The 13234-nt window shown below is 34.2% G+C and overlaps 1 protein-coding gene across 1 annotated transcript in view; it reads right to left on the reverse strand.

The window, feature by feature from the left end:
- Positions 1-8101: 8101 nt before the first annotated feature.
- The window catches only part of MOXD1 (monooxygenase DBH like 1), a 78866-nt gene continuing 73733 nt past the window's right edge, over positions 8102-13234 (reverse strand). The window contains exons 11-12 of the mRNA XM_039849937.1: positions 9804-9972; positions 8102-9361 (exon numbers count right to left, since the gene is read on the reverse strand). Coding sequence (XP_039705871.1) covers positions 9194-9361; positions 9804-9972 — 337 coding nt within the window. The 3' untranslated portion in view covers positions 8102-9193. The remainder of the gene's footprint in view (positions 9362-9803; positions 9973-13234) is intronic.

The raw sequence follows: 13234 nt of genomic DNA on the forward strand, positions 1-13234 counted from the left end.
CTAGTCTAATATATTTTGAGACCAGAAATTTTCACGGCACAATGGTAAACTCCACAGAGAAAACAGAACCCTGACCAGCACCAGCATTTAGGCCTGGAAATTGCTGAAGCACATGTTGTAGGGTCTGCTCACTATTTTTTTAATTAAAAAAAATGGAAATCTTTAGCTGAGGCTTATGTTCTTTAATTTGTTCAGAGATCTCTTCATTCTAAATTTTCTTATAATCGACAAGAATGCTTATTTATATTACCTACTTGGCACATGGTTATTGAATTTGCCACCCCAAATTCAAGGAGTGAGAAGGATTTAAGAAAATAAATATTGGGAAAGAATAAGGAGAGAATTGTAATGCATTACTGAGGGGAGAAAGTATGAAAAAGAAAGGAGGCAGTGATCACTGTGTTAAATTTAACAGAGAAGTTAGATGAGAAAAATTTTTTATCTGACAATTTATGAGAATTGTTATTCAATAAATGTTTATTGAACACTTTTTCTGTACCTGGTAGTATGTTAGGAACAAATGAGACAACAATAAACAAGATAGTTATAATTCCTGTCTTCATGGAATTTATAGGCCAGAGGACATATGGAAATATACAGAGAATATACAGTAATAAATCCTCTGGAAAAGGCAGCCTATGCTGCTATGCAGTAATAAATGAGGAACGGCTAATTCATATGCTTGGACGGGGAGAGTGAGGAAATTTTCCTGGAGAAACGGTCACCTACATACAGCTGACCCCTTCTGTTTGAATATCTGGCTTTCTGTGGCTCGGACCATTCTGACTTGGACTTGGGCTTTCTCCTATCCTTTGGCTCTCTACTCTCTCCTGGTCTTAGTATTCCCTTTAAACTAAGCCCCATGAAATAGATAGAAATTTCCCACTCCTGCCCCACTCCCAAGGAACCCCATTAACCAGATGGTTAAGTTTTGTCCTCCCCTACAGAAAAAGTAAGAATTCAGGAGAAAACCAAGTCATTTCAGATATCAACTCCTAAAGAGATTTGTTGACATATAAGCTTATCAATTTCATGAGTATTACTCTAGGTTGCTGTTTATTGGGATGAAAAGAAACCAGTAGTCTCCCCGAATCGAAGAGATAGAACTGGGATTACAGGAAAGCCAAGGTAGCGGGAAGAGTATGAGAGAAGAGAGAGATGCACAGAGACAAAACTCCAAGAATCTGCAGGGTCCCCATTAAGTATTCAGTTGACTTCTAATCAGCTCATGCTGAAGCCAGGGAAAAATGCACTTGAAAAGATTTTAAGGAAGAGTCCCTGGAGGTCACTTAAGCCTAGGAGTAATGCTAGTGACTGTTGCTAAAAGCCAGAGTGAACAACTCATAATTCATGAGTAATTGGTGAAAATACTAAGCAAGAGCTTGCTTCCGTAGTGGGAAAAAAATAACCCTAGACTAAATGCTGCTGTGTTTCCACCAATGAAGCTTAAATTAAATATAAGTATATATAAAAAAAAAACAAACCCAAAGATCTGGGGATTAAACTGTTTTCAAGTAACTTAAGAGTGTTCTACAACAAGTTCAAGAATATTTATAGTAATACAAAAATATCCAGCAACCAAAAATGTAAATTTCAAAATATCTGGCATTCATTGAAAAATTATCCCAAAAATGTCCTGCAAAAATGTAAGAAAATACAGATCATAATGAAAGGAAAAAATGTGACAGTTGAAACTCATCTAGAGATATGAAGGTGATAAGATTAATAGACAAGAACATTTCAATAGTTACTATAACTGCATTCCCTATGTTCAAGAAACTAGAGGAAAGATTGAGCATGTTAAGTAGAGACAAGGAAGATACAAAAAAGGTTCAGTTCAAATTTCTAGAGATGAAAACTATAATATCTTTGATGAAAAATATGTAAGGTCGTAATAACAGTGTATAAGACATTGCTGAGAAAACATAGCAATAGAAACTTAAACTACAACACAGTGAGAAAAAAGACTACAGTGAAATTATAAATAAATGAAGCACCGATAGTTGTGGAACAACTTTAAGAGGCCAAATGCACAAATAATTGAAGTCCCTGAAGGAAGAGGGTTGGGGACAAGAAAAACTATTTGAAGAAATAATAGCCAAAAAATTTTCAAATACAATAAAAACTATAACCCCCAGATCCAAGAACCTTAATGAACCCCAAGCATAAGAAACATAAAGAAAATTACATCAACGCATATCATAATCAAATTGCTCACTACTAGTGATAAACAGAAAGCAGAGAAAAAGACCTACTATGTATAAAAGAATAAAGATAATGACAGCATATTTTCGCCAGAAATGATGCAAAAGAGCAACTTCTTTAAAACCCTAAAAAAAAAAGAAAACTGCTAGCAGAATTCTTTTCTCAGCAAAAATGTTTAAAAAAAAAAAGATAAAATACTTTCTTTAGCATACAAACTCTGAAATAATTTATTGCACCAGACCTGCACTACAAGAAATGTTAAAAGAAGTCTGACAAGTAGTAAATAAAGGCTACCAAATGGAAGTTGGATCTACATCAAGAAATAAAAATCACTGGAATATTAATCACATGGGTAAAATAAAGACTTTTTCTTATTATTTAAATTTCTTTAAGGATAATACATTGTTTAAAGCAAAAATAATGTCATGTGTCATGAAGTTTATAACATATGTAGAAGTTAAATATATGACAAGAGCAAATAGTTTAAAGAGGGAAAATGGGAATGTACTATTGTAAGGTTCTTATACTATACACAGAGTAGAGAGATAGCACTTGAGGTGGAATGTGACAAGTTAAAGATGTATATTCTAAACCTTCAGCAATCACCAAAATAACAACTAGGAGTTATAGCTAGTCAGGGAATAAAACTGGAGTTATAAATAATAATTAATCCAAGGCAGAAAAAGAGAAAAAAGTAAGTAAAGAACATATGGAACAAACAGAAAACCATACGATAATGATTTGAACCAAACCATATCGATAATCATATTAAATTTAAATGGTCTAAATACCCCAATTAGAATACACAAATGTTCATATTGGGTAAAATAGTAAGATCCAACCACAGATGCTCCTCAACTTGCGATGAAGTTAGATCCCAATAAACACGTTGTAAATCGAAAATATTGTAAATTGAAAATGCATTTAATATGCTTAACCTACTGATAGCTTAACACCACGACAACACTTCTTCATTTTACCCTTTTATAGTCAGATCCTATATCCACCCCTAATTCCTGGCAACAACGTATCTGTCTTCCATCACTATGATTGTGTCATTTCCATAGTATAAAAATGAAATCATATCTTGTGTAACTTTTCGCAATTGCCTTTTTCTCTCCGTATAATGATGTTAAGAATCATTATGCTTGTATCCATCAATAGTTCATTCCTTTTTACTGAGGAGTGTTATTTTATTAGTTGCACATATCCCAGTTTGTTTTCCCATTATTCGTTTGAAAACATTTAGGTTGTTGCCAGTTTTTAGTTATTATAAATAAAGTCGCTATGAACATTTATGAAGGTTTCCGTTTGAACATAAGGTTTCCTTTCTCTAAATATCCAAGAGTGTGATGGCTGAGTTATACGCTAAATAGATGTTTCACTTTATAAGGAAATTTGCAAAGTTTTTATCAAAGTGGTAGTACCATTTTATATTTCTGCCAGCTAAGTGCAAGAAATTTCTGTATTTTGCTTCACACCCTCATCAGCATATTTTCAGTATTTTTTATTTTAGCCATTCTAATATATGTAAAATGGTATTTGTATAATTATTGTTCATCATATTTCTCTCTCACTAGTCTGTCAATTCTAGGTCAGGAAATTTGTTGTATTTACAGTCTGACCAGATCTGGTGCTCAGTAAGTACGTGCTGTCTAGCTGAGAAAGTGCAAGAAAGAACAGAAAAGGAAGGGTGAATTGGAAGGTGGAAAGGAAGGTGGAGAGAGAACACAAAAAAAGATGAAGAATCTGTGGGATCACAGTCTTTGCTCAAACACCAGGCTATGGTTCTGCCTGCAAGTAATGAGACTAGCTCTGCAGCTGCCAGGGCATCTGCCTCCACAATGGCTTCAGTGATGTGTCACGTCTTCTATTCTTTGGTAAGATCATACCACCGAAGGCGAGAAGGAACACCTCTTGTCCCTTAACTTCTCTCATCTTGTTCTTGATTAATCAGGCCCATTTCTACTTGTAGAAGAATGAAAGAAAATGCATCTATTGTATATAGGGCTAGGTCCATTTTAGATTTTGCATTAGGCTTTTCCTCTCGATAAACCACATGCTCCTATTTCATACAGGAATAAATATTATGCCACTTTTTTGGATGACAGGAGAGAATGCATTAAATGCCAATTATCTTGACAAATCTTGGGTGTGGCTTGTATGTGGCGCATACATAGTGGTAACAAAGGAAATCGAAGAGGAGGTTGTCTGAGACTTCTTTTCAATGCCTGTTAAACTTTCACAGATACTCTTGTTCATTCTTTCACTTGAATACTCCATTCAGTTCATCTCTTCCAATCCTCTTATCCCCACCACATTCCATTAAATTCCTTCTCTCTTAGAAAGGAATAATAAGATTTAGTATATTATCTTCCTCATTTCCAAATAATATTCTATTTTTGGAATTTTAGGCAGCAGCCAGCTAGACAGAGTTTTTCTATCCCTTCTCCAAGCTTTTGAATTCATAAAGATAATTACATTGATGGTTATCCATTTTGCCTATGTACAAAGTGAGCCCTGCCTGTAAGACCCAGCCTTCGACTAGTCATATAGTTCTGTTTACTGTGTTTTTCTACCAACAATAAGATATCCTAAGAAATAAATTTGTATGAAAACACTAGATTTGTTTAGCCAACATTTATATCACATTTGGTACAAAACACTCTGAATTCAGAATTATCAGAGCTTTAAATACTAAATATATTTAGCTTATTGGGATTTGCCAATCTACTTAAAAATTTTAAAAAGCATAATTGATATTCTAAAACTAATAATTTTATATTTATTCAACTAATATAATTAAATTACTATAGGCAATTCACTGAGGTACAATATTTTATTCTAGAGTCTTCGTTGTATCTGAGTCAACTTTAAATCAATCTTTTGTTCATTGTAATGAAGTAAGGCAAAGATTTAATATCAATTGATTCTTCACGTCAGAATAGGTACTGAAAGCCAGTACAACCCAGAGACTAAGCATTGATTGTGTAACAATTCCAGGTAAATGTGCAATATTAGCTGCAGGGCACAAACAAAGCTCTCCTCCTCTGCAAGTCCTCTGCTCACTGGTCTCACTTCTCAGTCCCCCTCTCACTCTTGCAGGCAGAACGTTCGAAAGTGTAATTTATAGATTAGATAGAGTTGAATGAATCCAAATCACGCAAAAATAATATTTTTATTGGAGAAACAGGCATATCTTACTTAAAGAAAAATGTTTAAACTGTTGATTTAAATAAATTCATCTGTAGGTAATATTGAAAATAAGTTAATTGTTCCAAAAATACCACTAATATTGAGGGTAAATACAACACTTAGCCGTGCACAATAGGTATGTCAAATATCATTACAAGTAAAGATATATACTGTAGGTGAAAAGAAACTGTCCTGCAGCAATCAGAATTGATGCTCTATTAACTATGCAAAAAGGACTCAAAAATAAGAGATTTTTGAAAAATCACCCTTATGATTTCTGTGTTTCTCCTTAAATTTGAGCTTCAGCTTTCTTGTTCACCACCGTATTTCAAGTCTGTAGCAGTGTCTGGCTCAAGGATGAATGACTGATGAAAAGTTAAAATTGTTTAAAGGCTGCATATGGAATTCCTGCAGAGCCCATATGTACAACCACATCTCAATTAAAAGACAAACCACAGGAGCTCTCTGTTAACCATAAAAATAGGAAATTTTTAAGGAAGGAAAGAATAAATTTCTCTAGTTAATTAGCAATCATAAAAATGACAGGAGAAAATTTGTAACCTTTATTAAAGAAGTATATTTTTTTAAATAGAAAACTAATGGACTAAATAACAAAGAGATTGGGAAGTAATGTATAAGATGGTTAAATCAGAATTAAAAGTGGAAATTGAATTCAAAAACAAAAACAAAAATGTGGGAGATAAGAGAAGCTAAAGCAAAGTTAAAAAATCTAAATAATCCCCAAATTGGCGGTGAAGTATAACACACAAGCTGCAGTAAAATGACAATTTGGAAATGTAATAAAGAGGTTTAGAATCATCGCAGTGAATAGACCAGTGGACATAAATGGAAGGCCTATGTCTACTGGGCTAAGTTTTGCAGTTGGCCATGAACAGCTTGAAATCTTCCAAAAATTTGTTACAGAATTTGGACATGCTCTATTGGGAAAATTGTATGCCCCAAAGCTTGTTCCTTGGGGAATGTTCCTCCACCACAACATAGTAGAGTTGTCAGTGAGTTTGGGAAATGTTTCACACTATATAACTTCTATTGAACTTTCAAATGCACGTTTGTACATTAAAAACTCTGAGAAGTTCCGTGGTACACCTGTTTAACTTTGTAACAATTTTCCATGACTCTTTATTTGCCATAGAACACAGTGTTGGCCAGAGAACTAAGGGATGCTGCCATGAGTCTATTCAATTGATCATTTTCTGCTCATGAAGTGCCAGTTCAACTCTGCTGGGTTTCGATACAACTGTCAATCAAGGTTTTGCAGGGCTAAAGTGATCGAATTAAGGTATAAACTAGGTTTATGGTCCAAATAGTCTATGGAGAAGTGATAGTCTATGGTGATGAATAGCATTTTAAAAATCCTCATATCTTTCACCTAGAGTCCTCAATTGTTATTATTCTACTGTTTTTCAATTATCATTCTCTCTATAGACTGACAATAGATAGATGAACCATTTGAGAATAATTTGAACAAGTTGAAGACATCTGGCAAACTTAATCAAAATTCTCAAAAATACGTATTAATTCAAAATTCTCAAAAATACACAATTATTAAGTCTGTAATTTTACTTATAGTAACTTATTGTAAGGAAATATTTATAAATATGAAAACTTTTAATTGTAAGAATGTTAATCACATCAATACTGAAAAACTGGAAATGGCCTGTATATTGAACAATAAGACTTTGGTTGAGCAAATCGTACGGTGCAACTATATACTGCTTCCAATAGTCCTCATGTTTGTCACCCATCTTTGTTCTCCAGAGCCACTAGGATAAAGTTGAAAATTCTTAATATATCTGCCTGTGTTGATTACATCACTTTATCACTACTAAGACTTCCTTGATCCTATTTGAGACTCCTTCAGAGAAAATGATCATCCAAGATACCCTCAATCTCACATGGCCTTGATGTATATTGGTTTCATCACATATGTTTCTCTCGCCCTCCCTGTATTAAGGATCAAACCAGGGATAACTGCACATGTAGAATCTGTTCTCCTTCAGGTCTCAGGTACTCCTTCCTAATAGCCTAGGAAACAGGTAATATGACCTGATCCAGGGCAGCAATAAAAAGCCTGGCCTGTTCAGGAAGGTCCACTTAATGTTAAGAGCAAACTAACTTAGCCTATAATCAGAACCTTATCAAATTTTCAATAGGTAACCTATCCTAACTTCAAATAGAGCCGATTTCTCAAAATTACATATATTTGTGAGAATTCTTAGGAGAAGAAGAATGTTAGCTTTATTCTACTGAATATTACATAATTTCCAAAGGAAATCATTTGACTTTGATATCTCAAATTCAGATATTCTGAAGTAAAAATAAACATGAAATTTCAAATAGGGAATGTTTGGGATTATCATATTATAAATACAAACATTTGGATGGAAAAATCATAGAATCTGATATAGCACTTATGAAATAAAAAGAAGTAAAGTTAGCTATAAAATGTGCCTCATAAATATTACAGACATTTCATTATATGGACAAAATTCTTAGAATCAAAAAAGAAACACTCCAAAATATAATATTTATTTAAAAGGTGATGTAATTTGTGTTGAAAATATTATTTGGGAAAAGGCGCTCAAAAATGGAATAGAAAATGCAACATGCTTAATTGATTTGACTGGAAATATCAGCATGGAATTACTGGCTTTTTTCAAGGAATGTACAAGATACCACATAAAATTTAATTTTATTTAGTTTATTAATATAATCAAAACTTAAGAAATGAAGAAAGGACACAAAACAAGATTTAGCTGAACTATACAAAGAGAACCAAAAGAGTGACAAGATTTTCAAATGGTGACAATTTTATTATGGAAAGTTAGTTTATTAACTAATATAAAAATAAATCTACAGTAGCAACTGTGACTCAAATTGAGCCAGTATGCAGCACTTGTGACACCCACCCAGTCAGCAAAGTACTGCATGGACCTCACACCCTCCTCGGCTGGCACACACTGTCTGACCTTTGACCTGGAATCTAATAAGGACCCCTCACAGTACAGGGTTTCTGGCCAGATATATTTTCTCCTCAGCCTACAATCGGTTACGCACCATTTCTATGCTTTCCATAGCCTCTTTTGAGATAGCGACAGAGCTCAAGAAAAAATTCACTTGGCAAGTGCTGAGCAGGGAAAAATTAAAAAGTACTTTGAGATGGGTTAGGGATAGTTTGGGAGTACCAGTAGATTCTGAGAAATGAAGAGATTAGAATGGGCATCATCAAAATGCATTGAGGTAAGGGGCCCATGGATAACTTACAGAAAAGTACAAGACTGGATAACATTGAAAGAACGGAGAGACCACTGTTACACTTGGGCAGTCACATTCAAAGAACAATATAAAGAAAGAAAACCTGAATGGGAAGTACTTCCTTTTACAGTTTTAAGATAAAACCAGTTTTTAAAAGGAATATAGAAACCAAATAAAACAAAAAAAAAAATAGAAATAATGAGGGTTTAAATAAATGTAATACAGAAAGAAATAATTCTTTTACTTCCACTTGACTTTGAATTTTTATAAAAGTTATATTAAGTCAAGCCAGTTTTTCTTTATTGGTAATTGATACATTTTATCAGACATTTCTGAGAAAAAGAAGGGAACCTAACTGACATCTTTCAGGTAGACTGGGAGAGTGGAAAGGAAGAGAGTATATGAAAAGAAAGTCTCCAAGGTCTTTACGCTCACTCTTATGCCCAAAGTGTCTTTAACCTGCACATCAAATGACAGGTTCAGATCATGGAAAACATCACCACCAAGGACAACAGAATTATGACCACAAGTGTAAATGGCTCAGTATGCTGCCGAGTACCATGAAACACATGAGCAGCGTGAGAGAGAAATTTCTATGCACAGAAAAGGAAGGAGAGGCGCACACTAATGGCTCCGCTTTATATGTTCTTTCTATATCAGGAGGTAATGCCGTCATCCCTTGAATCTGAAAATGAAAGAGCAGACAATGCCAGTGAGTGTACGATTTAGGAGCAGGACTACAGCCAAGCATGCTCAGATTAAAGTGGGGTGGGGCGGTTGTTTGCTGAAGTTGTCAAACTTTAGGGAGAGTCAGAACCTTAGGGATTCCAAGAGAAGTGGAGAAGAGGGCCAGACATGCCTTTGAGAAAGAAGACAAACAAAACAGGCTCCAATGCTTTTAGAAACTCCCATTTCATCTTATTCCTGCTTCGTCACAACTTAAGTTTTAGAATAAATTTCTCTCTTCAAAGGGAGCGGAATCAGGAGTTTTCGGTCAACCCAAGTAAATTATCAGCTGGATCACTGGATTTATGGATATTTGTCTATTCCTTAGATTTTACCCATTGTAGATTCAGGTAAAATGTGACATCTGATTTCCCCGAAGATTAAAACAAAGTAGGGCTTACCGACCACTCTGCGTTGTCTGTCTTGGAGCATCTCACGTTCACCGGCAGGCTAAGGACAAGCTTATTGAAGGAGAGACCTTCCTTTTTAGTCCATTTAAACTTATTCATTGCGTCCATAAAGGAAAGGTTTTTATATTGCTTGGGACTTTTGATAATGAAAGGCCAGGTCCTAAATTTAAAATTAAACACACACATACACACACACACATACATAATTAGTCATATTTGAAATAAAAGCATTACATGCTTCCATTACTTTTCAACATTCTAAAATAAATCTCATACTTGTTCATTTTTACAAACATAGATAACCTAATGCAATGCACTGATGAACTCATCAGCGGTTACTAGAAGAAATGCATACCAAATAAAGAGTCTTCTTTTAAAATGAAATTCCTTTTTTAGTAGCAGATGGATATTATTTTTAAACAAATAATTTTGGCTCAGAAAGCTTTCCCAGAGCCTCACAATTCCTCACTTTTATTATTATTATTACTATTATTATTATTATAATTATTAAGCTCTAGTTAATATAACTGATGAGTAATCATTCTGAAGACTGCTATGCTAATGGTGTAATAAAGAAATGCGTACATTCTTAAAAGGTACTGCAACATAAAAATTTCAGTTCCACACAGTTAAAAAGCCTGACCCCTAGTGGCTGCCTTGTTTTGGCTTACCTAAGTGGAGATAAAGATTTGAATTTGAATCAATGTTGTTAAAATTTCACTGAGAAAAAAATACTCTCTAGACCATATGCTCTGCTTTTACTTCTTGCTCTAAAAATAAAAAAAGAGTGTTAAATGTTCCAGAAAGAAAGGAATTACAGAAAAATGATAAGACCTACTTGAATGAAAAGATACTCTTCATTAAATGTAAGTTTATATTATTGATTCCCAAAAAAGGGAAAAGTGTAAGAGTTGACACATAACAAAAATTTACATGAACTAATCCATGGACCTTCCAGGAGATTATCTAGGGTAATTAGTAGGTATCAGGCCCCCATGCACCCCAAGATGTTCCAGTGACTTCCAGTAAATACCAGCCAATTAACCTTCAGTTGAGAAATCTACATTTTAATATTAGATCTTCACAATTGCTTCATCTATTTGTCATTATTCTCTCTCACACACATAACCTACTCAGGCATACTGAATATATCTTTTTAAGTAAATTAAACATTCTTTATTAATTTTTTAGAATTTCGAAGATAAATTTTTAATCTTGAAGTTACAATTATTTCCTCCATACTCTAGTAAGTGATACTATGAATAAAGCATATAGAAAAGGGTTTTTCTATTCTTCATTCTTAACTTCCTTTTCCATTAATTAAAGTCAATGTGTCCTTGTTGCGTTTTAAATGCATTATTTTGTATAGAAAATTTAAAGTTAAATGCCATAAAGAAAGAGCAATCAGCATCGCACTACATTAAGCACATCTATCAATGATCCAAAATCTATAGCACTGTAAAATTAAACATGCTGTGAAGACTTGTAAAGATATAATCCAGAATTAGTACAAAATAAAAACTTGACTTGAAAGGGGCCTATTATGTTTACATATAATGTCCTTTTAAATACACTAAAAGCTACATCTAGGTTTTATTTAGTATAAATAATTTTAAGTCAAATATTAAAATTGAAATTTACTTTTCAAAAAAGTAAAGTGCCTATCCTGGAAAAAAAGAAAATCAACTTCATAACTAGGGAAACACTAGGGGAAAATCATCGGCCTGTAACCACCTGACACACCACAAGGTGGCACTGGAATTTCTACTAATAATACAGGGAGGAGGCAAGAGAATTAAAATGTTAATTAAGTCACATTCAGAGACCACAATATGCTGATCAGCCCTGCAGCCAGGCCAGGAGGACACCTGCAGAACAAAGGAAGACTTCTGCTGGATTACTAACAACACATTCCCCACACCTGTGAAGGGGAAACAAGAACAAAGAGTCATTCCTTATAGCTAAAACCATGGGGGAACCTATGGATTAAAGGCTGGGAACTGCCAGCAGGCCTTCCACTCTACATATTCTTACCTCTTCATGCTTCATAGCCTTCCCCTTCCTCACTGTATGTCCATATCAAAGGAAAGGGGTTAACAAAGTCTTTTAAACAATAACTCACGGGAACTAAAGAATGATATATAAACTGAATTCCCGAACACTCAGCTCCTCTCTACTCACTATCTTTTCAAGCCTCTCTTGGTCCCTCTCACTCTCTGCCTCTGAGAGGAGATCACACTGTCTGTGGAGTGTTACCCCTTTCCTAATAAACTTTCCTTTTGACTCTAACTTTGGCGTGTGCGTTGAATTCTTTCTTCACTCTCAGCCAAAGGACCCTCTTCTTCTCTCGTTACAGGTCTTGGTCTCCCCATCACTTGGGGAAATTTGCCGTCCTGCACCACTAATGCGCTGAGGTGGCCTACCTACACTGAACGTTCTGCAGCCTTGCTGATAAGAATGAATACTGTATTATCGTATATAGATAAAAATCTTTAAAAACTTTGCTGCTAGAATATATCAGGAAACTAATAGTTTTTGAGTTTTCACAGAATAAAGTGACATAAGAGATATAAACACATTTGTTAACTTAATATAAATACATGGAAAGGATGTAGAAAAGGGCAAACCCAAGAGTTCCTATGGTAGAGACTGCATGACTGAGTAACCTGGGGATGTTGTCACCAATCTTTCTGAGATAGCATCATTGTCTCATGCTATTAACTTTGTTCAGGCCCTATTCTATAATATCACATCCTCACCTCTAACCTTTCCAGCCTGTCCTACACCACACTTCCTGATTACCCCTGGGGAAAAGAGAAAGAAAAAACAGAAAGAGGAGAAATCCTGAAAAAGTAAATATTTATCCTGAATATTTTTCCTTAAAAGACCAAGCTTTAAACCAAAAACAAGTAACCCTGAAGTTCTGCTATCATTGAGACTGGGAGTTAAGAATATTAGGAATGTTCTAGATACTAAAACAGTTACATTTCTGTACATCTGGGCAGTGTGCAAATGTCTACCCAGATACATATATAAATAAAAGGGTATTATTTATATAACACTGTAGTTGATAAAAATAAATCACATTAATATTATGATTTAATATTGATGAGTAATTTTCCTTTGTAAGTTTAATTGACAAGTTGATTTAAAAATATATATGAAAATGGAATAAACTTAGACTATCCAAAATAATTTTGGGAAAAGAAACAATGGCAATGTTTGGAGACCTACATACCCTTATTTCAAGATATTATAAAACTATAATAACTGAGTGTGGTATTACAGTAAGGCTATACATGTACAGCAATGACAAAGAATTCAGAGTACAGATATAGTCACTGAATGGTTAAATGATTTTTCAACAAACATTTCAGGTAATTCAATAAGAAAGGGTAGGTTTTTCCATCAAATGGTTCTTA

The sequence above is a fragment of the Pteropus medius genome, unplaced genomic scaffold, assembly GCF_902729225.1.
Source record: "Pteropus medius unplaced genomic scaffold, Ma_sr-lr_union100, whole genome shotgun sequence".
Classification (NCBI taxonomy): domain Eukaryota; kingdom Metazoa; phylum Chordata; class Mammalia; order Chiroptera; family Pteropodidae; genus Pteropus; species Pteropus medius.